The sequence below is a fragment of the Molothrus ater genome, chromosome 11 (assembly GCF_012460135.2).
Source record: "Molothrus ater isolate BHLD 08-10-18 breed brown headed cowbird chromosome 11, BPBGC_Mater_1.1, whole genome shotgun sequence".
Classification (NCBI taxonomy): Eukaryota; Metazoa; Chordata; class Aves; order Passeriformes; family Icteridae; genus Molothrus; species Molothrus ater.
In genome coordinates, this window is record NC_050488.2 from 20,763,289 (window position 1) to 20,791,118 (window position 27,830).

At 46.8% G+C, this 27,830-nt stretch overlaps 1 protein-coding gene across 2 annotated transcripts in view; it reads right to left on the reverse strand.

The window, feature by feature from the left end:
* Positions 1-1,825: 1,825 nt before the first annotated feature.
* The window catches only part of RAD18 (RAD18 E3 ubiquitin protein ligase), a 29,018-nt gene continuing 3,013 nt past the window's right edge, over positions 1,826-27,830 (reverse strand). Inside the window, exons 4-13 of one of the 2 annotated variants that reach the window (XM_036391129.2) lie at positions 27,230-27,300; positions 22,854-23,182; positions 21,559-21,658; positions 19,057-19,241; positions 17,810-17,886; positions 17,066-17,126; positions 14,736-14,870; positions 11,479-11,626; positions 4,550-4,612; positions 1,826-2,899 (exon numbers count right to left, since the gene is read on the reverse strand). In XM_036391129.2, the coding sequence (XP_036247022.1) occupies positions 2,800-2,899; positions 4,550-4,612; positions 11,479-11,626; positions 14,736-14,870; positions 17,066-17,126; positions 17,810-17,886; positions 19,057-19,241; positions 21,559-21,658; positions 22,854-23,182; positions 27,230-27,300 (1,269 nt within the window). In that variant the 3' untranslated portion in view covers positions 1,826-2,799. Of the gene's footprint in view, positions 2,903-4,549; positions 4,613-11,478; positions 11,627-14,735; positions 14,871-17,065; positions 17,127-17,809; positions 17,887-19,056; positions 19,242-21,558; positions 21,659-22,853; positions 23,183-27,229; positions 27,301-27,830 lie in introns of both variants that reach the window. The other variant, XM_036391128.2, reaches the window with a different exon arrangement.

Sequence of the window (27,830 nt, forward strand, 5' to 3'; positions counted from 1 at the left end):
AGTGACCCCAGCTCTCCCTGTGTGCCCAGGAGTGTGCCAGCTGTGCCAGTGACCCCAGCTCTCGCCGTGTGCCCAGCTCACTCAGTGAGCTTGAGGAAGGTCTGGGAACAGAGCAGGACCTGTTCTGAGCAGGCAGAGCCTGGCACCCAGCCTGGGCACAAGGCACCCCTGCCTGCCAAAAGCAATGCCACAGAAGCCCCCTGGTATCTGCAGAGCCGACCAAAGCCAGGTGCTGCCCCTGCCCCACGCTGCAGGGTCAGCCCCAGCTGCTCCTTGCAGAGGGTGCCTGCGGTGGGAGGCAGCAGGGAGGCGCCTGTCCTGCACGGTGACTGCTCCTGCTTCTGCCCCGCTGCCTTTCTCACGGCTCCTGCCGGCCTGGGGGACAGGAGGAACAGGACATCTTTGCTTTTTGATTATTTTGTTTCCACTTTCGCCCTTCTGCCCCGGCCTGAGGGACTGCTCCGTGACTGAATTCATTTCCTGCAGAATGGACTCCCTGCCCAAAGCAGCCCTTCCCAAAGCCTTCCAGGGGCAGCCCAGCCCAGCCCCACCCTGGCTGCCAGGATCAGTCCCCTGGGAGCTCCTGCCCCACTCCCAGTTCTCCAGGGAGCCACAGTCATCGGGAACCTGCCTCGGATCCAGGAATGGGCCCACAGCAGGGTGGGATGGAGGGGCCCCAGGACAGGGTGAGACAGGGGGCCCTGGACTCCCACCCCTGCCCAGCCCAAGGCTGCAGGGATGTGACAAACACCACTCACCATCAGTGAAAGGTATCAGGAGGCTGCACAATGGTGGGTGGGGTTTTCCCCCGATGGGGCCATGCTCAGCCCCAGCAGGACCCTGTCCCCCATCACCCTGAGCATCACCCCCGTCAGCGCCAGCTCGGCTCCTCTGGCTGTGACCTGTGCCCCCAGCCCGGCTGTCCCCAGCTGCTCCCGGTGCCCCTTGACTCAGTGACGGAGGAGCAGAGCTGCCCAGGGGAGAGCGCAGCGTGGGGAGGACACTGTGTTTCCTTCCCTGCTGTTTTTTCCCTTATGTTATGCAGTTCCTGTGACTCTTGGGTTGGTGAGATGTGCAGCAAGCATCATTTATGGCACCCGGGGGACCAGCAGCCACTCCGGGCAAAGGCTGGGCCTGGCAGCACCGTGGCACTGCCTGGGGCTGGAGCTGGCCCTGGGTGTGGCACAGAGACTGGGTCCTGCCCAGGCACCCACTCCATGGGGGTGGCAATGAGGCAGACCATCAAATCCTTGTGTTTTCCTAACCCTGCATCCACACTGCCCAGGGTGCAGCCTCCCCCTGCACCTCAGCCACCACCATCTCTCACAGCCACACACCCCAGTCACGTTTGCCAACTCCAGAGTGGCACCACCCTCCTCTGGCATCAGCCCCATCAAAAGGAGGGGGAAAAGCTCCAGCTCAGGCAAAGGTCACCAGTTTGGACGTTAAATGGTGATGACAACAATAAGTGATATAAAAAACCCTAATCGTCACAGCTTGTCAGCAAACCAGTCTGATTTGTGCCCTATTCAATGTGTCAGCTGCTCTCTGCCCTCTCTGCCCCCTGGAATTGCCACAGCTCTCGTGGCAGTGGCTCCTCAGCTCCGTTCCAGTGGGAATGTCAGTACTGCAGCCACAGCAGGCTCGGTGTCCCCACACCAGGCCCTCCCCAGCACAGCAGCAGCTGCTCTGCAAACGCCTGCAGAAAGCCCTTTATGATACTAATTTACTGTATTATTACCATTCACTGGCCAACTGCAACCAATTCCAATGCCTGAGGTGAGCTGCTGTGAGAAAAAGGCAGCCCTAAAGCAGACATCAATAATTGTCTTTCAAAAGGTTTGGTTTAGTAAAAAAAGAACAAAATCAACACAACCAGATTTCTGTTTTGCCTCTGCATCACTCCACTTCATGCACTTGTGATATTTATATGTGCCATGATTTAGCCTGTTCCAAACACAAATACTCCTGGGAACCATGGCTTGAGGAGGATTATTCCTGAATCCCAGCTTCACTCTGAAGTCAAGACACAATAACCCTCAATCTTACCCAGACTTTGTGCCTTCTTTGCCAAGCTCCCACTGACCAAATCTTCAGGGCTCAGCAAAAGGACCTGAAGTATTTTCATATTTTGCTTACAAGCTTTATTTTTCAAAGCCTTTCCTGGTGTTCAGGTTTCTTGTATTTCCTTCATTTTCTTGCACTACAAAATCCCACCACCGCCTAAGGAAGATCACACTTTTCAATGTAACTATTTGCTTGAAAGCTAAAATATTTCATGTCCAACAACCTTCCGACTTCCTCCCAGTCTCAGGACCTCAAACTGAAATAATGACACATAATACTGAGTAATTTTACAAAGACATATATAAAAAAAGCCTGTGAGTGTAGGGCAGAATCTCCCTGCCTCCCTTGGTCCCTCCCTCCCCTGGCTGTGCCTGTACTGGGGCACCAGGACCTGCCCACCCCCATGCAAACACCGTCCTGCAGCTGCTCCCAGGAGGGCACATGGGGCTGGCCCAGGTGCAAGCAGAACAGGGGCAGCACAAGCCCAGGTGCTGCACCAGCGAGGGAACTCGGGCACAGGAGCCAGGCCAGGCTCCTGCAGGGCTCTGGACTCCGTGCCCAACCTCAACCATCAAGGGCCCGCAGGGCTGCGGGCAAACCCAGCAGCCCGGTGATGAAGGCAGCTGGAATGGCAGTGATGTGAAAATACAGCATTTTACTCAGCACCCGACAGGCAGAGAATGGGAGAAGGCAGGAGGTGTTTCCCAGGCTGAGCTGGGCATGCCTGCAGCACTAGCTCCTCTTCCTCTTGCCCTGGGGCACGGCCCCGCTGCGCTCGGGGACGCGCGGCCGCCGCAGCTTCCTCTTGTTCCCGGTCGGGGCCACGGAGCTGCTGCTGGGGAGAGAACACAAGGGAAACGGGGTTTGCCAGGGCCCCAAACACAGCACACGCTGCTCCTGCTGCTGTGCACAAGCACTGGGAGCAGTACACAGATGCTGCACACGTACGTGCTACAGGTCATGGGGAACCAGGGCATGGTTTGGGTTGGAAGAGACCTTAAAGAGCATCTCATTCCACCCTGCCCTGGGCAGGGACACCTTCCACTATCCCAGGGTGCTCCAAAGCCCTGTCCAGTCTGGCCTTGAACACCTCCAGGGATGGGGAGAGAAATATTTCTCTGCCTTCTCATTTGAGGAAGGTGACAGCACCACAAATCACCCCACAGCCCCAGAGCCCGCAGGAACAGGGTCATCACAATGCCTCTCCTTCTGTCCCCAGAGACCAGTTTGGAACCCAAGGAACAGCAGCAACCCCCTAGATTCTGTGTCCATAACTGAGGACAGCCCCTGGCGCTGACAAAACCATAAGGATGTTCTATCAGAAAAGGCAGTTTGGGGCACAGCCACCTGGAAGCAGGATGAGAGGTTGGTCAGCATTACCCCCAAAGGAGGGCTTGGGGCCTGCAGCCTTGCCAGGCACTCTCCTCATTTATGGACAAAGTATTTCCCACAGAAAACTCAACAACTGCTTTATTTTTAGTCACAGTTAATTTTAAAGAAAAAATTCTTAAACAAGCTGTATGTAAATGAAGCAGCTGATTTCTATCATTCAGCCTTGGAGCTTAAAATTCCACATCGTGTTGACACAAAAGATGCCACTAATCTGTCAACAGCTTTTACTAATTAAACATTCCTTTAAAGTGCACTCTGTTTTGTACCATCTGCTAGGCTGAATCCATCCTGCAGGGACTATTCATTTGTCTTAAACTGGGAATTCACAACTGAAAATGACAATGAACAACTCCGAGATGCTCAGTCCACATCTGCCGACTGCCACCAGATACACACTAAGATGCAGCAGGAACAAGTTGTGTTTCAGAGCTGCACCACGATGGAAATGGCTCTCCTGCATGCCTGGGACCCCCAGCCATGCCCAGGGAGATCTGTGTGAACCCCAGCATCATATCTGGGCTTTGGTGCTGGCACTGAACACACATTCCCAGAGCACCAAGGGGCCTCGTGGACCCAGGGCCCTCTCCAGCTCTCCCCAGCCCCTTCACATGGATTTTCATATGGGAAACAGAAACATGATTCAAACTTGCAGACACTGAGATTTTAACAACCAAGAAGTGCTCTTCTAATCTCAAACAGAAGTAAATCAAAACAGATGCTCAATTCCAGCGTGTTCAACTTGTCAGCCTCACCTACAGCTCTGTCAACAATGGAATTTTCAAATGCAATAGAAGATCAAATTTAATTTTCCATAACAAAGTAGTTTCATCTTTTTTTTTTTAAATTAAAATATATAGTTATATATCCCTTGGAATAAAGATATTCAGTTGGGCATCTGTGGATTCTTGGACGACTCAGGGATCCTTTTTCAAGGATCCACATACACTGACCAAACTGTGCTTCCCAGAACTGTGGGGATTCTTCAAGAATCTGACTTTCCTGAGGCATTTGCTTCTCCAGGATTCCACCAACTGCAAGCTACAGACCTAAACCCATCCCAAGGACTTCAGCTCTTGGATATTCTACTCACCTGTCAGAGGACGCTGAACACGTCTCAGACCCTTCCACATCTGCCAGAATGTCCGAATTGGTGCTGAAGGGGAAAACAAAATGGATGGAAATTATTTCAGCCACACCTACAGCAATGCAGGGCTCCACTCAGCAATGGCAGCAGAACCCCTGGATGAGACCAACCCCTCCAGTACCAACAGCAATGAGAAATAACACCAACCTACAGCACAGTCCAGAAACTTCTGTCTCACTTCATTTTTAGTTATCCCTGGGGTCTCATTACCATTATTTAACACATGAGACAGTTCTATGTTTATGTCTGTTAGGTGGTAACTACACCACCTCTGTATTGCCAGGCACCAGAAAGTTTCTCTGGAGAGGATCTGCAAGGGGTCTTGGGGAGAAAAGTGTACCTTCTTTCTTTAAAGTCTCTCTTAAATAAATCAGCGTGACATAAAATTTCTGTAAGACAGCAGGATTTTTTCACCCTTTGCCATTTTGTCTCCCCTGTGAAGTGAGAGTCCTCAGCTGTTACTGTGGCGATAACTACAGAACCAACAGGAATTTGGCTGGACAAACAACACCAAGTTAGAGTAACCTCCAACACATGCACATTCAGTCATACAGATAAAAAGGAAAAAGATACCAAAAATGGATGGGAAACATTTTGAAAGTCAACCTTGTTTTTACTCTCAGAATTAGAAGCCCATCAAAAGCTCATTTTCGGTGCACAAAGTGGATGCCCAGGGAATGAGTTATCATCATATTTCCAAACCCCACTCTGATGTTCCAGTTGCATTTTAAAAAAGAACTGGGGAGGACACAGGGCTATTTGTGTGCTTTTAGTCCCCCAAAATAGAAAAAGAACAGGTTTGAGGCCTGAACATGATGTACTTCCCTGCCTTGAAAACTGCAGCATTTATCACCCGCCGCGTTTGTCACCGCAAAACAATAAAACTGAAGAAGTCTGGCCAACGTTCAAACCAGTAATGTGCGTTCAGAATTCACATGTGGAATCCATGGTCTAGGCCTACCAAACTTTTTTAAAACCAAGTACAAAACGTCCTGGAGCGAGTTCCACCTTTGGCCTACACATGGAGCCATGAGGGGCCCTTGACGCCACAGCCGTCGTTCCCCAGAGAAGCCAATTAACTCCTACGCCCTAATTGCAGTGAGAGACTGAGGGGCTGCAGTAGCTGTGCAAAGCAGGGCTCTGGACTTCCAGCTGAAGCAGCTTTGCTTCAGGATCTCTTCCAGCATCCCCCTGCTCCATGCCAGCCACTCAGCGCTCTGCATCCCACTCTGCCAGACATCAGTCTCAGTTACTGAGCCCAAGCAAGGCTGGCTTTGGAGCGGAGGTAATTACACACCTTGCTGGTAATTACACCCCCTTTCTGCCAGGGGACAAAAGTGTTTGAAAATTTAAAAAAAATATCCTCAAATATGCCATAGCTGAAAAACAATTATCAAAAACCACTGTCAACTAAACAAAAGCCACTTTGACCACCAACTGAATTTGTATTTTAATTTAACTTTTTCTTTCCCTGAAGAAAACTCCTCCCTCTTCTTAGCATCAAATGATTAGCCCTTAAACTGAAGACTATGAATTAAATAAGAGAAACAGCCACCTCATTCTGAAGGAGTCTTTTTCTATAAATTTTAGCCCACAGAAGCTAATGAGATCACAGAATTTAGAATTTTTGTTTTGTTCATTTCTCCAATGTTTTCTGCCTTTTGAATACTTCAGAGGTATCGATCTACATTGCATGCAGCACAGCAAAACACCCCTTCAGACTTCATTTGGACTCCAAATTCAAGACAAATTCCCACAACAGGTTATCTGTCCTTTTCTTAAGTGAAGGTCACTAATCTCTGCCACAATTTTACAGATCATTTCCAGATGAGTCAATTTTTACAGCCAAAGCAATTTAAGTTCTTCACCTGAACTGCTCAAGATACAGCCAGCATCCTGTGGCAGGGTGATCCTGCACTTATTCACGCCTCCACGTTGGGAAAAATGCATCTCCAGTGACTCAGGCAATTCTCCCACTCCATATTCCTGCAGGATTGGTTCCCCTGATCCCCTACAGCCAGTCAACCAAGAGTCAACTCTTCCTTTCTTGACCATCAGCAGGGTTTGACTTCCACCACCCCCCCTTTTTCATTTAAGATAAACACACCACCCAAAAATAGAGAGAAAAAAGCTGATCTAAGTGTGAATGACATGTCTTGCTCTAAAACTGAGAGGAGCAAACAGCCCTTTGAATTGGTTTATTTTAAGGCAGATTAGGTTCCTCCTCGGCCTTGTGTGAGCAGCCAGCATCCTCCCATCCATCCATGTGCTCTGGCCCAGGCTCCAGGCTTGTTTTCCCTCAATGCTGGCACAAGAGATGAGCTCCAGCCCATCTCATTTTACCAATGTTATCTGGAGGTGAATGCCCAGGAGTGAGGGCAAGCAGCTTTCCCCTCTTGCAATCCTGCCTGCACCTGTCCCCCTGCAAGGAACGGGATGAGCTCGCTGCTGGAGCAGCCAGGCACCATGCCATGTCCAAGATGAGCTGTGCAACACAGCATCCTCCATGGCTTTCCAGAACCTCCTCTTCAGACCACGTGCCTGTGGCTTGCTGCTCCTGTCTCTGGCTTTCTAGAACCTCCTCTTCAGAGCACATGGCCATGGATCCATGCTCCTGTCTCTGGAGAGGTCTGCCAGCCTTGGCTTTGCCCAGGCCCCCACAGAGGGCTCTTGTCTGCACCAAACCCTGCACAGGTTCCACCATCTTGCTGGTTTTCTTGACTCTTTCCAGGCTTCCTTAGTTTTTCACGCCCCCCTCTGCAGCCTGAGAAGATTTCTCAAGGAACAGCCTCAGAGGTAAGGGAAAGATCTGCTGCATCTTCCTGAACTGCTTCCCTCAGGAGTCTGGCAGCAGTGGGATGTGGCGGCTGAAGCACCAGGAGCACTCCCTGCCACAACTCCTGCTTCCAGGGCTCAGAGATGTCCCCAGCCAGGGGGACCAGGGACTGATGGCCTCCTGGACACAGCCTGTATGTAAGAGCTTCCACCACACACATCCGAGGCCACCAGCCGGCCCTATCTGACAAGCACCCCAGGACTTGCCACCAGGCCTCACAGCTCCTGCCATTTGTTACAGCTCAAAGTTTTGGGAAGAAAAGTATGAATCAACAGCATAGCAGAAAAGTATCATCATCCTTTCACCATGAACCCGTATTTGAGGCCAAAACTCACAGATCAAACACTGTGATACAAATCATCGCTGGGCCAAAGCAGTGCAAGATTTATTAAGTTAAAAAGTCCTGAAGATCTATAAAAGGCAATTATTGCACTGATCAACACATTTTCATACACTTCTCTCATCTGACAGCGATGGCCAGGGCGCAGGACAGCGCTGCCTCCAAGCTCAGGCTGAGGCAGCTGCCCAGGAAGAGCTCACACAGCATTTCCAAGCACTCCATCCTGCCAGCTTTGCCAGCCCCTGTCACCCATTTCAGAGGGTTGCTGCCATCCAGTGCACTCTGTTTCTACCTCTTCTGCTGAACTAAAGCCCATACTATGTAAAGCACATAAATCCAAGGATAAGTGACCTGCTAAACCCAGAGCTTGGATCCTGATCAATGGCTCCTAAACTAACTGCCAAAAAGCCCCATTTATTGATTGCAAATGGGGCCCCTTCCTTGGGCATGAACCCCTCCTGGCAGACACTGCAGTCACTCTGGGTATTCCAACAGCACAGGGATTTATACAGGCTGTGGACACAGCATTTCCCCACCAGGATTTCAAAATTCTGACTGTGTTTCAGCATCTCAGACATGGCCAGTGCTGGGTTTTGTCTGCTGTTCAGGTCTCACTCCAGTCACCAAGAACCGACACTTGTGTAGAACACAGTTTTAAGAAAAAATAATTTGCTTAAAGAACTGCATGTTATCCCCATTATATAAAACACTTATAATGGAATATTTCCTTTAAATAGCTCATTAACTGGCTTATCATTGTTCCTCCTAATTTATTTTCTAATTTTCCTATTGTTTAAGCAGTTGCGTAAAATCTGGCTTCAGTCCCAGGAAGTCAAAGAACTCCACAGGACTATTCACATGGAGCACTGCAGTCCTGTGGAAGCCCAGTGCAACCATGACTTCAGAGCTTGGAAAAATTACACTTTCAAAGCCATGGCTGTGTTTTGGTGCTTATCTGTAACACACAGTTTGCTCTCTTGGTGGGATCATCAATCTCCCTAGAGCACAAGCACGTTTGGGGCACTGCTACAACCTCCTTGCCTGGCCTGGATCTTTTCTCCAGCAGGAGTAAAATTCTCATTTCTTCAGTTTTAGCAAAGACCTTTGAATAATATCAGTTCATCAGTGATTAGTGTACAATGGATGAATTTCTAATCTTGACCAACTATTCCCTTAGCAAGTATTGACATGAAACTGAAAAGGAACAAACCTTATGAAGGAGAAAACAGAAGAATCACATCTTTTTGCAGAACAAACATTTCAACTCTGACTTGTGGATTATTCTGTTACATTCTATATGCTACTCAACACCCTCATTTTGTTTTAATTCATCAATACAACAGCCCTCCATTTAGAAGTGCCCTCCTCACAGGAGCATAGCATGCAGATTGGAATTCCAAATATATTTCCAGTTCTGACATTTCAATGTGAAAAACATTTACTCTTGGCAAAGGATACCCTCTCGTTATCAGAAAAACACAAGCCTCAGAAACCCATTACTTGATACAATACCACAATACTACTAAAACCATCAACATCTAAATCATTCTTGTTTGATTGCTGCTGGATTTATTTCACTACAATTAACAAAATCCCAGCCTCATGGTAAGACAGTGATAAAATGTCTTTCTTTCATGCAGTTGGAATGACTACAATGGTTTTCCAGCCCCTGGCAGTGCTGCCACAATGCAGGGCCCTTTGGACACGGAGCCCTGGGGAGCAGCAGGCTGGGAGGAAGAGCTGCAGTCCTGGATGGAACTGCACAGTCCAAAGCTGCTCCGTGGGCACAGCAGGACCCCACAGGCCTTACCAGGACCTGGGCACTGCCAGCAGCCCTCCTGCCCCTTCACAGCAGCCACCAGGAGCACAGAGGGTCCAGACAAAGAGCACATTTGACTCTTTTCAGTACGTGCTCCTCTACCTCAGCATTTGCAAAGGGGGAAACTCCCTGCAGCCTCTCTCTATTTCCCAGCAAACCCAGGAAAACACTCTAAAGTGCTCCTTAGGAAGGCACATGAGGAACACTGTGGTCGGACAGGAGGGACCTTCCATCCCCAGCAGGCAGCACCTGTCACCTCAGCTGAGCCTTCCCTGCATTACTGCTGCTGCTGCTCTCACCTCCTCGTGCTGGAGCTGGATGCAAAGGAGGAGAAGCTGCAGGGTGTGATGCCCCAAGGCTCCCTGGGCCTCTCCAGCTGCCCCTGCCCTGGGCAGAGTCAGACCAGGGGGTCACCCACCCTCTGCAGTCCCACTGGGAGCTGGGGCACCTGCCCCAGGCAGCACACCTGGAAACAAGGCACTCCACCAGGGGCTGTGGCAAGGTGAGCTCTGGGACAACCCAGACACGGGCAGGAGAACAGCTCCCTGGTCACAGGGAAGGGAAAACTGCCATCATCACTTACATCCTGAGAAACTGAGAGAAATCTGGTCCAGTGCTCACCTTAAAGGCTTCTTACACACTGAACAGCAAATAAACTGATTTGTTGCCTTTATCAATTTTATAGTCCCAGCTCAGGCAGAAAGACACAGAGAGCACAGAGGGGAAAGGCCACAGGAAGGGAAGGGCTTTACTGGGTATAAGGCAGGTCTGAAGTCAAACAGATGCAGAGATATTCTGAAAGGGCAACAACGACCCTTCCTGCCTCCCCAGGTGCTTGCCCATCAGCAGATTGCTGTTTACTGACAAATATTTACTGTATGCTCCCACTCAGGCAAGTAAATGGAAACAGGCAGCAAAGTCTGATCCTGTAAAGCAAAGACATTTACTGTTTGATGCTCTCTCATCCCCCGAGCTGATCTTCCCCTTCCAAGGTCTCCCTAGGCTTTCACTCAGAGCTCAACATTTCCCTCTGTGGAAGGGAACCCTCCTGATGACTTCTTAAAGCCCTTTAACCCTCATGATGACTTCTTAAAGCTCTTTGTGAACCAAATGACTTTAGGAAAATTGGTTTCTGTTAAAGTATTTCAATTAGATTGCTCTGTTAATAACCAACAATGATGCCAATCACTACCTTACTCTTAATATTTGCAGAACAAGGAGGAAGAGGCAGGTACTAGGGGTCTAAGGGGTGGGAAATCAAGAAATGTCACTCCTAGCTCAGCTGCTGACCTTCAGCTACTTTCTCTGATTATCTCCCACTTCTAAAAACACAGGAAACCCTTTTATTCCTGGCAATGCAGACCTGCATTCTCCTCTCAAATCTGTTACCAACAAGATGGTAAGATTAGCTCTCTTGCTTTCAGACACATAGCAAAACCCAATTATTCTGTATTTGTTTTCAATGACTTTTTCACCTTTCCTCCAGAAACTGGGGTCACAGGTCCTTACAGCTATACTATTTAAAAGCCTGAGGCCATATCAATTTCAGGACCTTTCTAATAAAACTTCCAGCAGATGGGAGGGTAAAGCAGTGGAAGGGACTCACCAAACACACTCCTGGTTCCCCAGACATTCCACTCCCTGCTTCTGTATCAAAAGGAACAGTTACACTAGCAGTCCCTTATGAAGGCATTCCAAAGCACGAAGTGGATTCTACATGTACTTTAGCTCCATTGCTGAAGCTAGGGAAGCCCAGAACAGGTGCAGCAGGAATTGTGAGCCCAGCCAGCAGCCCTCCTGCGAGCTGGGTGCCTGCACTGCTCCCTGGCAGTGCCACAGCTCTCCCCAGCACACAGCAGCAGCAGGGCTGCCTCACTGACCTGCATGTTGAGCCAGATGACAGGGAGAACTCGGGAGAGGCTGATCTCTGCCATTGCTTCAAGCCAGGAGATTCACTTCTTTGGCCATCGGGAATTTCTGACTGGAGTGCTTGGGCTTTTCCAGCTGTGGGATCCTCTTCTCCAGGTTCTACCAAGTGGAAAGACAGATGAGAATGAATGATAATGCAAAATACTATTGTTTAGGATTCTGCAGCCTAGAGATAAGATTTTCAAGAAAAAATTAAGTTATAAACATTTAAATACCAACATCTCATTCCCACATACTTATTTTCCAAAACTTTAACAGTTTCAAAGGTTGAATTTCTTTTCATGTATATTTAAAAAAGAAACCAACCGACAACTCTCTGAGAACCAGAAATGTTTCACGTTGAGTTTCAAACACAAGGAGAGAAATAAAGGGTGAGGATGTGTTACACATTTCAGAAGATGGAATTTATTTCAGAAATTAGCAAGCACTTCATGAGTGCTGCTGGCTGCTTGTGCTACCAATTCCTTTCAGCCCCTACATCAGACAGCTTGAGCTTTAAGTTTTACAGACCAAGTTAACAGGCTTATTTTCAGTTGTGATTTACTTCCTTATGCAGCTCAGACAAGGCCAGTGCACTGACATTTCCATTTCAACAGGAAAAATAATTTCTACAACACAACAGACAAAAATTGAAAACACTTCTTCTGGTTTTTGTGTCAAGTGTTTTGTTCAATGAAAAGATGAACAGTTCTCTGAAAAGAGACCTCCAAAGAGAAAACAGATACAGGTTAAAGATTCTGGTATGAAAAGGCAGACTGCCCTCATGCCATACCCACAAACATTTGCAAGTGAGTTACTGAACTAACAAACCACTCAGGACACGAAGCCTCTGCAGCCCCATCTCAGCGATAACTGATTCTGGCAGTCACAGACATCCCTGGCTCCACCCCAGGGCCCAAGCCCTGCTCCTGCTCAAACCACCCCGACTTCTCTGCCCCTCCAGCAATGCTTAGGACAGAAATGGCCAAAAAGAACTTTAATGAGAGTGTGGAGGGGCTTCACAGTCTTTGGACTCAGCTCAGCTTGCCCTTTCTCTCCTGCTAACAGGCATAATTAAATACCAGGGGCATATTTTTGTCTGCTGAAAACAACCAGCAGATCCCAGTGAGTCGGTTGTCCAACTAATGAAACACAACTCTCTGAAATTAGCAGGGTAAAAATAGCAAAGGCCTGTGCAATAATGCAGCTCAGCACAGTTAATATTTATTGAATCAAATTATTTAGCACCAATATATATCAAATCCTTATGGCGCCTTCCCCTTAGACAAAGCACAGCCCCATGTTTAAAAGTTATAAAGACTGGGAAACATATTTTAAACTTAAAGATGAAAAGCAGGATGACGTAAATCAGGAACAGATGATTAAAATGTCACCACAAACAGAGTGAGGTTAAATTACATCAACCAATACAGGAGAGGCAATGGGAGAGATGGAGGAGGAAATGAGTATAAATGAACAAACCAACAAAACCCCAATCAAACCAAAGATCTCTTTCAATTCTGTACAATTCCACCACTTCCATGAGAACACAAAGCAAGTGGGTAAGGAATGCAGACAAAGCCTTGGCTTTACCAGCTTACCATCAGGCCATTACTGCCTTCTTCCTTTCCCATGCTGTAATTCCCAATTTAATACAAAGGCAATTGCTGTTCCAAGGAACCAAGAGCAAACAGGCTTTAGGCATCTGTTCCCTCCCCTGTAAATCACCTTTTTCTTTTTCAGTTGTTTATAAACAGTCATCCGAGTGCAGATGTTTTGCATAAAACTGAAATTCCAAGGATTATTGGAAGCTCCAAGAACAAAGTGTAATGGAAATTGTGCAGGTTTGCCAGAACCAAATAAGGTCCTGTCACATTCTGAACATGATGCAGAATGATACATCTGATTCAAGTTATTTTCTACCTGATCACTCTTTTGGAAAAACTCCATGGTTTTACATCAGTTCTTCTCAGAGCCTGCAGGGCAGCACACACAGAACAGCTCACACAGGAGACAGAAACCCCAAAATCCACAGCAGCCCATCCCTCCCTTCCAGAGCTGGAAATCAAGGCTGTGACCCCACTATCCAATAACCCATTGCCTCTTCTTCTGCTATAGAAGAGGAACAGTTTAAAATCTTTTATTTATTTATAAGGAATCCTTGAGATTTTACCCTTCACACTGAATGGATCATGCACTGGTCCAAGGTCTGCAGGAAACAACAAGGATAAAATTCATACTATTATACTGTTCTCTTAATTTCTTTTCATTCTGCAGAGCTCTGCTGGAAGAGCTAGCACTGGAGAGAGGCCCAGATGAAGTCAGCTCAAGAGCACAGGGATTTGTGAGGGCTGGGGCAAACAACACTGCCATGTTTTCCTGAGAGTTCCGACAGCAGCACGTCCCACTCTGGCCAGGGGGCTCTCCAGAACTCAGCCTCTCACATTAGAAATCCACAAGTTCTGTTAGGCTGAGGAATGCTCTCCTAAACCCCACATTCAAAGCCAGATGCTCCCTGCCCAAGCAGCCAGGAAGCACAAGGCAGAGGAGACCAACGGCTCCTGCAGGCAGCGCTGCCAGGGCACAGCCCGGTGATGCCTGGGGCTGGGGAGGATGCAGAACCAGGTGCCCCTTCCTCCCAGCCAGGGAGGAGCTGCAGCCATCCCTCCCAGCTCCCACTGTGCTCCAGGGTACAAACACAAAACACAGCAAGTCAGAGAGGGGCAGCACCCTGCATGAACGGCCGGAAACAAGCCCAAGGATTTTATTGCTTCAGTCTCAGGACGAAAAAATCCTGAACCCAATTCCCACAAATGCATCTGCAGCTCCCAGTTACCAACCCCCTCTCACAGTAATGATCCTGGAAGGCTGAAAGGCAGCAAGCAGCACCCATCCTCACCTTCATTCCAGAGTGGTCATGGGGCCACCCTCAGCACACCTGAGCCAGAACCTGACAGCCCCTTTCAGCCCACTGAACGTGCCCCAGATAAAGCACATCCACACCCAGCACACAGAAACCAAACTAATGTATCTATTATGGGTCATGCCTATGTTCCACACTAAAATCAATAGCAGTAAATCACTCTAGGGTCTGTTTGATCTTTATGCTGGTTGGGCTTTTTACCCCTTAAAGGGTCTAAAAGAACAACAACAAATGAAAGACCATTTCTTTGGGAATCCATCACTTCTTAGTGTGGTCCAAGAGGGGACAATATGAAATGTGACTGACCTGCAGCTGCTGGCAGCTCTTCGACAGCAACTTCCTCTTTGTTTTGAGCACTTTCTGCTTTCCTCTCACCCATTTTCTTCCACCGTTTATTTACTTGATCCACCAAGAACTTGAATTCACTTCTGTGTTTGTTTCCTGAAAGGTACAGAGCATCAGTGACCACCCCCACAGGACTAAGGTATGGCACAAACACCGCAAGGATGTGAACAGAAATGGACACCAAAAACTGAATTAAAAGCATTTTTGTTACAGCAGAGGAAAACCAACCCAGCACTGTGATATGTTCCACATTCTATTAAGGATCCAAATCCCTGTCTGTGCTGTTACAGAGCTGCCCACAGCCCAGAGCACAGCACAGATGAACGATTCAGGCTCTGTGTCACGCCCATTACACTGCTGGGATTCAGATCCTTTAAGTAAGTTAACACTCCAAATACTCTCTGCACTTTCAATCATGTTTTAAGCGCTCCTCTGGTGCTCAGCCAAAGCAATGGAATTGTTTAAGCTTGGCAGTGCAAATGCTTTACTGAGAGGCTGGGAAAATGCCCGGTGTCCTGAGTAGGATGCTGTGGGTCACCTCAGCCTGGCCAGGCAGGGAGGGACAGCCAGGTGTGGCTCAGGCTCTGCCCCCAGGAACAGCCTCAGGCTGGACATCAGCAGGGATTTCTCCTCAGAAAGGACTGCCAAGCACTGTGTCACCTCCCTGAGGAGCCCATTCCAATGGCTGACCACCCTTCCAGTGAAGAAAGTCTTTGATGTATTCAACTATAAAACACCAAGTTCTGCCCCACAGAAGGAAACAGATTTGACAGAGACTCCCTTTCCCTGAGTAGCTGAAAACACCACATAAGGCCAAAAATTCTGTTAATAAAAAGCAAGTTCTGTCCCAGATGTCGTGTCTGAGTGGCTGCGCTCTCATTACGGAATTCCTCTGGCACTTCAGTTTTTCCAGCATTACTATCTTTTGTTGTGCTGGCTCATGGCAGAACTACAAAGCTTTCTGAAAAGAAATGTCCTGGCACACAAGCACTGCTCAGCTATGCTGTAAATCACTGTGGTGCTGAAACAACACCCCAAGCACATCCCACCAAACTGCAGCAACATAAACCAGCCCCAGACAGAACAACAAATATTTAAAACACGAGACAAAGCAGCAGACCTCCAAAGAACATGGCAAATGAAAAGATTTATAGCAGAAAAGGCAACCAAATATTTTTTTTTCACAGATGTATTTCCTTTCCTGTAGACTTTTAACTCTTTAAATAGAGACCACAAAAAAAGCAGAGTGGGCTGAGGGTGTCTTTGAGTCCTGTGGGGCAGAAGGAAATGACAGTGGCTCTAAGTGCCAGGCAGAGCTCCCATCCTCAGGTTCATCAAGCCAAAGTATTAATTGCTATTTCACAAACAGCAAAAAAAAAAAAAAGCCAACAGTGCAATGTGCAAATTGCCTAGAGCCTGGGGAAATGCAAAGAAGCAGAAAAAAAGTGTTTTCTCCCAAACAGTTTGTCCTGCCTTTCCCCAAGGCTGCTCACAGTGTGTTTTTTTCATATGGAAAAGCAGAACAAAAATATATCTGAAGGTTTTTATTCAGAATTTACACCACAGTTCATTAATTCATTCAGCTGGAATTAGGGTCTGGGTGCAAATGCTGTAAAATAAAAGAAAAAAAAAGCATTGTGCAACAAAGCTTTTTAAAGCTTTAAAGTCTATCTGTTTTATGGTGAAATAATGGCATTTGATAAGAATTCTTTAATCTCAAACTGTTTTTGAATTTTAACATACAGTTCTTTTTTCATGCTTATGATTTCTTCCTTATTATGAGAAATAATTACCTGACACCACTTACCATTTGCCTCTTTGGTCAGTATTTTTTATTAATTTTAAAACCATATCTTCCCATTAAAATACTTTTCTATCTTCCCCTTTTTCCTATTTTTTTAACTTCTCAATTTTCAGTTAACCTGCTTGAGACTATCAAGAACTCCAAGTGATTAGTCTTGTAGCCATGCCCTCTTAGCAATCCCAACTCAATCAAATACCTGCCTTTGAAAAATTAAGACAGTATTTAATATATTTTGTTCTAAATGTGTACAACAGGCCAAGAAAATAAAACCAGGAGCAGGAAGGCCTTCCAGAGCAGTGACCACACAACTGCACATCCCACACCCTGCTCTGCTGCTTCCATGGCCAGCAAACATGGCAGCACGCTAAGAAAGAACAAAGTGCATAAATAGAGAAGCCTTTGGAGGCAATCAGTGTGTGCATTTCAGCTCAAAGGAAAAAAAGGTAGATTTAAAAGCAAATTGAGGTGAAATTCGCATGTTACTTACGATATTCAGTGTGGATCTCATCTATTTCTTCCTCTGTCTGGTCCTTTGTGAAGGTCAAGCTCTACAGAAATCACACAAATGTTTTTAACATAAATAAAAAGATGCTAAAGCTGCAGACTTTGAAATTACAGACGTAAAACTGGAAGAAGCAACTGTTTGTTTTCCCCCCCAGCTTTCAGTACCTCATCACATTAATCCACATTTCCAGAACATGTCCACAGTGTCCTGCCCTGCTTCCACCGAGTCACCAGGACCAAGCCAGCCCATGTAACACTCAGCATATTATATAAACATACATATTCCTACCACTGTGCAGCAAACAGGCTTCAAAAGTCACCGCAGTATCAGATGTCATGGGAAGAGAACAGGCGCCCTCGCTGATACGGAAGCATGGAATTTGCTAGCTAAATCCTAGAGAATTCTAGGAAGCAAAATATTCCCCACACTGCCATGAAGGGTCAAAATCTTCCAGCATGGCCAAGGAGAACTTAACTCAAGAATGTTTACTGCAGTCAAAAATGGCTCCTACTTAAAGGGTTTGGGCGTAAAGCTCAGCAGTGCACCCAGGACTGCCCACGACAAATGTGTGGTGTGAGAAAATCAGGTTCACTACAGGATGCTGAATGTGAATTCTAATATGCAGGCTGGGAATTCCCACAATAAAGCAATAGGCAGACATTCCCAGTGCCCTCTCTGCAGTTTCTGCTGGCCACCCCTCTGTGGGAACCAAGAGCAGTCACTTACATTTTCACCAGGTTTATTACACTCCAGCTGAACCCGAATCTTCTCATTCTTTTCCAGCTCTTTAACAACCTCTGCAACTGTTTGGAAATACAAGAAAGAGATCACTGAAACAGGAGCTGGGTAATAAAAAGCTGTAATAACACAGACTCAAACTACCCTGCATTTAAAACACAAACAGCATTAGCCCTCCAAGAGGGAAAGCTCAGGCTCCAATCCCAGGCAAACGTGCTGACTTTCCACATCCTACCAACCTTCCCTCCTGCACACAACAGTGCTTGTGGCACACAGGCTGCCATTCAGAGAGATTTTCCATTTCACATTGGATGTTTCAATGGAAGCACAATAATTGCATCTACTGTTTATCTTACTTTGTCCCCCAAACCACCTTCCAGGGCAACAGAACCATGTGCAGACTCAAGGGGAAAGCTCACAGAGGAATTACAACCAACTTCACCAAGTGTCAGACACATCCAAAGCCTATAAACAACATAACTGTAACATTTAACTAGAGCCACAGCTATGCAGAACCCTGCACAGTTTACTTTGACATTTACTTCTACAAATCTCTTTCTGCATTTCATCATCCCCACAGAACTGCCAAGCAGCTGTGGGCAGTTATTAAAACAAACACTTCACCAGACAGTGAAGCAGGCAGAACAAAAGCTCATTAAGCTGTGAAAGAATAAAACCTGTTCCAAACTGGTTTAAGCACACTCCAGGAATTTGGCACCTGTGCTTCCTCAGAAGCTCAGCTATTGGTGTTCCACAGCGACCTCAGGCTCCCTGCTACCACCCAAAATGCACATCTGCATCTTAAGTGTGGCTTTAATAATTCACCCTTTGTGCACAGGCTCTGAACACAGGAGGGGTTTGGCATTACTGGGCACAGGCTCTGAACACAGGAGGGGTTTGGCATTACTGGGCACAGGCTCTGAACACAGGAGGGGTTTGGCATTACTGGGGAGAGCAGCTGGAGTGCACGCCACACACCCCAGCACTCTTGCTGCCCTCTGGCTGAGCGAGGCACAGGCTGGGTGCCACTCCATCCACCAGCAGCACTGAGTGTGGGCTCAGCCCAAGCACCCCCAGCAGGTTAAAGCAGCATTCTGCACTGATCTGGACTTCCCAACACAAATCCTTCCAGCTCCAGTTCTCCCAGTGTTCAGCCTACCCTGAGAGCCAGCAGAAGGGGAAATGCAGACTGCTGGTTTGGGATGGCAGCAGCCTCCCTGCAGCCTCTCACTCACCAGATTTGGGGTTCAGGGAATCACACTGAGCATTGTACATGTGCACAAACTCCTGGTGTCTCTTGATGAGCTGCTGGCGGGTCCCAGAGGTGGACAGACCGTGCTCCTTGAGCTTCTTCCTCAGATCCCGATCCGACAGCAGGTTATAAACAACTTTGGACATCAGCTTCCTTTTGTGGTCAGAACTGCCAAAGGAAAACAGGAGAGACCTTATTTAATTAATACTCCTATGAAAATCAAACTATTTGCAATTACTTAAGGGTACCTCATCCACTCAGGATAACATACACATGAAAGAACATACACATTGGGTTTTCCACCCCAGTGCTGGCCATGGCTTACTTGAATCAGCTGGAGAAATATTAAAAGTATTAAAACATCAAGCCAAAACTCAAATTAGGAGATTTTTCCAGCTTTCTGGAAAAATGTCTTTGAGAAAAATAGTCATGTACCTGAAGGCAGCAGCTCTCAGCTAACAGAAGGGTGGTTTGGTGATACAGAGACATTAAAGATAAGTAACAGTGCTCCCAGAGGAATAACATCTAAATCCAAAACTTACTGCTTTCCACTGCTTTCTGTCAGGACCCAACATTCCTGGCACAGCTGGGGAAAACATCTTAATTACAGGAAACTGCCAGAGAAAATTCAAGTCCTAGCACAACTTTTGTCACCTAAAATTAGCAGAGCATTTCCTCCTGTCAAATTAGCTCAGGCTGCCCTACACCTCCTGGTGAGATACTCTCAAACCAGGAAAAACAAAGGGGCCAAAACCCATCTGCAGCCTTACTCATCTTCTGCAACTGCAGTAATTCACAGAGGAACAGCATTTAATTAGACATTTTTCTTTCTGCAGCAGAATAAAGCTCAGCTGCATTACTCTGGATTAGAGAGCAGCTAACAGCTTTCCACTGTGAAAATGATAGATTTATTTGAAAGCCATTCAGCACTTTCAACTTAGCACATTGAAAATTTCAAGGTTAAAAAAAAAGTTTTACACAAAAACTGTCAATAATTCATTTACTCTCATCCAGGCCTGTAGCATGGCTGGTAAACAGAAGATGGATTACCACAATACACTCTTCAGGGAAGCTTTTTTCAGATTCTTTTGGGAAATATAAAAAATTTCACTGAATAATTAAGGTAAATCTTTTGAAAGTCCTACAGAAGCTTGTTGTGTATTCCAGCTCACCAGCAGCATGACCTAAAGTGTGCTGACAGCTTTCCAGCAGCCAGCCACAGGAAAACACCTCACAACAGGTTTAAATCCTAATGTTGGTTGGGTTTCCCCATGCTTGAGAAACACAGTGTTCCCTGGAAACGCATTCACATGTTGGAATTACCCCTGTGGAGCTTTGGGGGCTGACTGAGCAGCTCATTCTGGAACTGCTCAGCTGTCAACACAGCCTGGGTTGAGAACAAACAGAGCTCACACTCCTCAGGGAGGCACGGGGGATGTGCTGCTTCCAGCACCAAACAGCGCCCAGCAGGCTCTGCCCAGGGCAGTGTCTGCTCTGACTCCTGCTGAAGGCCCAAGCAGCCTAGAGATTAAATAAGCAGAACCTTAAATCCTGTTAGGGACATGGGCGTGACACCAAGGACAGATCTGGCTTATTTGTCCATTTGTTAAGAACAGAGAAAGCACTCAACCACTCCAAATGGAAATTAAATGTAACATCAGATTTCAATATTCATTTACCATTTTTTTATCTTGAAAGTCCTTTAGCTTACAGATTGTGCCCTAGGCATGACTGGGCAAAACAAGAGCTTTAACATAAAATTACTTTCTAATTCAAGTTTCAGGGGAATTGGGAAAACAAGCATTGAAGTACAAATCCTCCCAGTTCTTCAGTCTGATCAGTCAGAAATAACAACAGCCTAAACTTCAGTCTGATCAGTCAGAAATAATAACAGCCTAAATTTCTGCTGTAAGTAAAACAAACTGAAACTCCACTTCTGATGTGAATGTGGTGACCATGACCAATGCTGGGGCAGGGGCACAAAGCCAAAGGAATGAATTAATCTTATGGAAATCGAGATCTTCAGGAAACCTCAACAGCCCCACAGAGAGGGGAGAAAGGTGCAATTTTTATTCTTTAACTTGACAGCTATTGAAGAAAATGTCTCTTGGCACACCTGAACGGAAGGAAGCAATTCCTTCAGCAAATGAAAAATGGGAACCAGTGTTATCTGAGGGGAATTTTAATGCCAGGGAGCAGAAAGGTGACAAGAACAACACACAGACTAAGCTCTCCCTGTGATGAACCTTTTAAAGAATTGGCCACTGTTTTCCTGCCACTAAAAGCCAAAGAGTGACTGAGCTGGCAATCCACACTCTTTCTCAAGGGGGGACAATGCCCACAGTGATTTCAGAGCGCTCCACACAGCAGGGAAGCCAGAAACAAACACAAACCACCAGTAACACACCCCAGCAGCACACAGCTCTCAGTCCAGCAGTGCTCAAAGCAGCCACACACGTTTGGAGCTCTCAGAGCTGCTCCTTACCTTCGCAGGCTGTCCTTCTTCTCCCCTCTGGTCAAGCAGCTGTCCAGATGTTTGTTTATGTATTGCTCCAGAATAGCAACCTCACAAACAGGACATTCCACTGAAAGCAAGGGAGAAGGAATTTACTAGTGTGGATGTAACAGCAAAGAGCGAATGTTTTCCTCTAAAACAAAACTAACAGCTGGGACAGTAACAAAGCACACTAGCCCTGAGCTGTTACTGTGCTGGAAGTTACATCTGAGGTCTCAGAACAGGAACAAATAACACTAAACCCTCTCACTTCAGGTGTTTCACAAATACTGTCTGACCAACTACTTTGCATCTGTGGAGATAATTTCCATGTGCTGCACGCTCAAAGATTCAAAAAGATCATAGAATGGGAAGCAAGTGAAAGTTTTAATTGCTCAAAAATAAACACACAGTAAAATTTCACGTGAGTTTAACTTATCAACACAAGCAGGTCTGATGTAAAACCATGACAGGTTTCCCCTGGCTCCCTTCCTGGCTGTGGCACCTCTTTCAGCAGGATCCATCCAGCTAATGAATACATATGAACTTCAGAGTTCCAGATGAATAAATCATTACACAAAACAGCAGCTAAATTTGAACTAATAAGAACCAGGGGTGTACTCCTACATAGTGTTTTGTTTTAATTTAGGCTTTTAGCTAGGCCAATAGGATGGCTGCCAGCACATCAGAACTAAGAGGATTCTGCCACTTTATTGTGGTTGATTGGTATAAATGAGCTTTTTTGTGCTTCAAAGTAAATTCACCTTAACTCTCTAGAATTACAAAGAATAAAGCAGATGACTCTTTTAGAGAGTGTGGAAACAAAAAAAATATTAACAGAACTGCTGCCATGCTCATTTTGAGTTCAGGTTCACCCCTCAAATAACAAACACATTATAAAATAACCTGCTCAAGGATACAAGAGCAGAATAAATGCCAGTGTCTGTCTAGTCATTAGGGGGAAGGAGAGAAATTACTTCATTTTTACTAAGACTGTTGCACAACTATTGTTTTTCCGTGTTGTTACTCAAAGCAAAGGAATCCATAAGCACTGAATTCCATTTAACTCCTTGGCAGCAGCTGAAGCTTTTTGTGAAGACACACTTGGAGCAGAGCTGTCCCACACGAGCAGTGCTGTGAAGGCACACGGGCCAGTTAAAGGGGAAGGAGCTGGACGTGCCAGCACAGAGCAGAACCACAGGAGAAATGGGATGAGTGCTCTAACACATGCAGCCAGCCACACGTGGGGGAGAGAGCAGGACACAACCAGAAATCAAACACCTCACCTTTCTTGTCTCCTTTGAGCACAGATGTAGAAGGCTTTTCATGACTTTGGGTGCACCCAGGAATCTCTTGTGAAATCACTTTGCTGTCGTTACCACCAAGCTCTGCAGAAGTGCTGTGTAGGCCATGGTGTTCCTCAGTTTCGAGACTCTTCTCACCAGTCCATGCCAGGCCACCTGCCTTGGTGGAGGTGCAGACTTTGTCCTTGCTCAGGGAGCTGTCAATGCCTGGCACCTGCTCAGACTCGGGCTGAGAACCAGGACTCCAGTGGCTGCGGGCCGGGGGGGATGGAACCGGGGGAGCCTCCAACACCAACTGCAGCAGCTGCTGCCTAGGAGCACCCAGGAGAAAGCACACGGCTAGCACACTGCATGTGGGAGGAACCCGAAAACCTGTGTGCCAACACACGCTCTCTTTGGGCTGTGAAAATCCTAGGACTGAGGGCAAAAGAGGAGGGACACACTGGCTTCTCCCAGAATGTGGTTTTTGGGCTCATGAGCAGCTGGGTGACAACATCTCACAGTCCCACACCCCAGGGACAGAAGGGCCAGGGCACAGCAGACGCTCCTGGCACAGCCCTGGGCTCTAGGACAGAACATCATCACCTGCCTCCCTCCCTCCCTCAGCACCAGAGTGAAGCACTCAAACTTCTCAGTAATCACAGAAACTCTGACAGGTGTGACTGGAGAGATTCAGACACGCATGACTCAACTAGAAGCTCATCCATCATCCAGCAAGCCCAGAGAAAGCACACAGTGATGGAAGGGTCCAGCCTCTGCCAGCCCCAGCCTGGCCAGCTCACCTGGGAGCTGCTCCTATGGCAAACCTCGTGTTCAAACACCTCTGCATATTGGGTACGGTCTCAGCATTATCTGTGATACTCTAAGAACTTAACAGACTGCTACGAGCTCTGAGCTGACAGAATTTTACCTTCCTGGCACAAAGCAGTAACTGCAGCACAGCTGACAATGCTCAGTTTATGAGCAGAGCAGTGTCCTTCCCTTTGAAGGCTGAGAGATGAATCAAGCAGGTGTCAGAACAGCCACTACCCAAACCCTCCTGCCAGCCCCATCCTCCTCAGTCGCTGAGACGGGTCAGGGCAGGGAGGTAAAAATCACCTGTTTAACTAAGATGGATGGTTTCTAAACATCCTCCCCCTGCTTCAACAACAGCATAAACAGCTTCCCACTTTTTTCCTTCAGATCTGTAACACCCACAAAAACTAAGTGTCCTTCATCAGGCTCCTGGTTCCCATTTTACAGTCTGTTTACTTCTCTCTTGCTGAAGCAGCAATGAAGCAGAGTTGTTGGGAATCTAAGGCTTCCACATAAATAAATTCCAAGGAAGAGATGGAGCTGTGAATTTTCCTAGCAAGAACTCACACAGAACAGTCCCAACTGCACTAAAAGCAATGTATCTCTTTGAAATTCCTCCTGCATTCCTGCTCAATCGCTGTATCAGCAATGACAGCACCTGCTCTCTCCAGCACCCAGAGTCGATGTGTTTATTCCTCTGACTCACTACCTGTCCCCCTGACTAGGAAACAGAGATAAAGACATAAAGGTAAAGACATTTTTCTTCCCTATGTATGAAGAAAAACAGAGATTCTTTTCAGCAAGGACTACTACTTTTCTATTTAACACGGTGATGCAGAAACTGACAAATTTTCTCAAAATAATCTCTTTAGTAGAGGGCAATGAAATCAATTCTTTACACTTCACACAAAACTTCGCCTGTTATTTTTAAAGGTACTGGCCTCACTGCAACTGGTAAGAGAAGTCTTCATTAAGGTCAGCTCATGCAAATACTGCTCCTCATCTTTCTCTCCTGGCCTGGCCAGAGCCACGAGTTCTGCCCCAGAGCACAGACAGGTGAGGGAACAGAAAAGTGCTCACAGCAATGCCCCCAAGCTCCTGCCCCGCTGGGGTCAGGGTGTGCCCTCACCAGGGCACTGCACAGCCACAGGAGCCTGCTCCTCTCCCTGCACCCACAGAAACACCCACAGACAGCCCCAGTGCCCCTGAGAGCCCACCTCTGCACAGGGAGGGAGCTGCATTCCCACACACCCCCACAGCATGCACACACCCAATGCTGAGCAGAGTGAAACGGGATTAGTGCTGTCTGCCTGAATGATCCCCATTGCCTGCAAACACCCCCCACAGCATGCACACACCCAATGCTGAGCAGAGCAAAACGGGATCAGGCTCAGTCTGCCTGAATGATTCCCATTCCCTGCAAACACCCCACCTAGGGGGCACACACCCAATGCTGAGCAGAGCGAAACGGGATCAGGCTCAGTCTGCCTGAATGATCCCCATTCCCTGCAAACACCCCACCTAGGGGGCACACACCCAGTGCTGAGCAGAGCAAAACGGGATTAGTGCTCAGTCTGCCTGAATGATCCCCATTGCCTGCAAACACCCCCCACAGCATGCACACACCCAATGCTGAGCAGAGCGAAACGGGATTAGTGCTCAGTCTGCCTGAATGATCCCCATTCCCTGCAAACACCCCCTACAGCATGCACACACCCAATGCTGAGCAGAGCGAAACGGGATCAGGCTCAGTCTGCCTGAATGATTCCCATTCCCTGCTCAAGCTGACCTTGGAGCACAGCTTTCACTCTAAGTGCCACCAACATTACCATTTTCTTCCCCTCCAGGCCTGACTTAAGAAATGGGTTTGCACTTTGTGAAATGCTGAGAAGATTTAAGGCCTAATTTTCATCAAACTACCCAAGGCTCAAAGTCAAGTTAGAACATACTTGATCTTTCAAACATGCTGATTCCTTCAAGCCCTGGACTGTGGATTTGGCTCTGGGGACAGCCAAGGGGAGACAAAGCAGATGGAGAAGGAGGGGGAGACAGAAGAGCTGTCCTGTTCCAGCACCAGCAGGACAGAGAGCAGTGCTGCTCTGACTGAATGAGGCTCGTGCCCTGGGACACTCTCCAGACAAGCAGTGTCCCCTCAGCTCAGGGCATCAGCAGCCCCAGGGACAGCCCCAGCCCAGGTACCGAGCCCTGGACACCACACTGCCCACTGCCTGCTGCCCCAGGGGTCTGTCCCATCAGAGCAGCCAGCAGGGAGCCTTCCCCACCCAGACCCTGCTCTGGTTCCCCCCAGCCAGCCCAGACTGGGCTCCACAGCCCCACTGATCCAGCTTCATGTGAGAAATGGACTGGAGCTCCAAGTCACAAAAGGAAAGGTTATTGAGCTACTCTCACTGGTAAGATTTATACTGATCCATTAAACCAGTCCAAAAAAAAATTAACATTTAAGATTCAATATCATAATGGATCCAAGTCAGCACTACTTGTTCCCCACAAAATTAGACGTTAGCAAAAAAAATAGTAATCCATTTATCACTAGGAAGCACCAGAATTCGAGCTGAAACAGGGGAACTGTAAGATTTAAATTACTCAAATAAATCAATTAAATCCAGTAGTGGTCATATAGAAGATTAGATCTATCTACATTCTATGATCTTCATCAGAGAAAAATTCCCTCATGAAACAAAGCCATCAACTGAACTATGCTTCTTGTCACTAACGAAGCCAAGAGTCTCATTGACTTCCACCTCCAAGTTAATCTCAGAGAAAAAGATGAAAGGGCATTTGTCTCGTACAGAGACAGGAACACCCACAGAATTCCCAGCAAATCACTGAGTAGCTTCTCATCAAAAGAAAACAGATACAGGAACTTCATGTATCTACTGATGTATCATCATCTGTGATACACGTTGTGACACTGTTGTGATATTTTACCAAGTCATATTTATTCTGTTGTTCCTGTCTTTTAAAGGGATGTGAAGCTCAAAAATGACTTAAAAACAAGAAAAGTAGCTAAGAAATCAAGCTGAAAGCACGGCACTCCATTACTTTCCTTACCCAAGAAAACTCACATTTTCAGTCTTTCAATAGCTGTATTTTTCCTAGCCAGTGACTTCACCAAAAGAATGCTCTTGCAAGGTGACCATAACCACTGGACAAAATCCTTCTATTCAGAATCTCCTCTGCACACATAGGAAGGATCCTGAAGAAAATCTTTACTGCCATTATTTCCCCCAGAGAATCCTGACATATCTGTTGACTTCCTACACATTGGCAGGGACTGCAACTTCCAGAGCAGCTAACCAGAAGCAGAACCAAAACAAGCTTGTAAAACCTCCACATCACTTGAGTGTGCAGCACCCTTCAGCCAGAACACTGCAGGATTTTCCCAAAGTGTGAACATTCATCCTGGACAACGCTTCTGTGACACCACATTTGTTTTGCTCAGTTCTCACACCACTCCCCTCCAGGGCTCTGAGCTTGGTCACACACAGTCACACCTTGCAGCTGCCAAACCAGAGAGAGCAGCTATAAAATTACATCAATACCTTGCAGAATTAAAGCTCTTCACTAGATCATCTAAAATCCGGTTGTTTTTCAGGTCAGATTCTGAGACTGCCTATAAAAGAAAGAAAGAGAAAGAAAAAAAACAAAAAAACCAAAACAAACAAACATTCAAATGCAGTGAAAGCAGCAAGTGCCCACAAAATGTTCAAGTGATCAATAACTTGCTTCTTGGCTCCATGCCTCAACTACCCCCACTGAAGTGCTACAGGGATTAAAATGCTTAAAGGGTAAACACCTCTTCCCCAAAAATATCTCATATTAAAATAACTGCCTGAGAACTTAATTCTGGGATATTAAGGTAACAGGTAAAAACAAAGCATAAAGCTAAAGAAACAAAGCCCAGTCTGCCCAGGCTCCAACAATGGTTTACTGCAGCACACGTCTAATAATTTTGAAAACCAAACCAAACCATCTTCTGAAGGTGGTAAGAACCTTAAGCAACAAAGCATGAAAACTGAAACTGATGAAGGGAAATGTTAATCTTCTGATTATGGAATGAAAATATTAATTATGAGATGCCTTTCTGCATTCAATTCATTCTTTTTAAACAATTTCTGATTTTTACCTCATTGCAACTCTCTC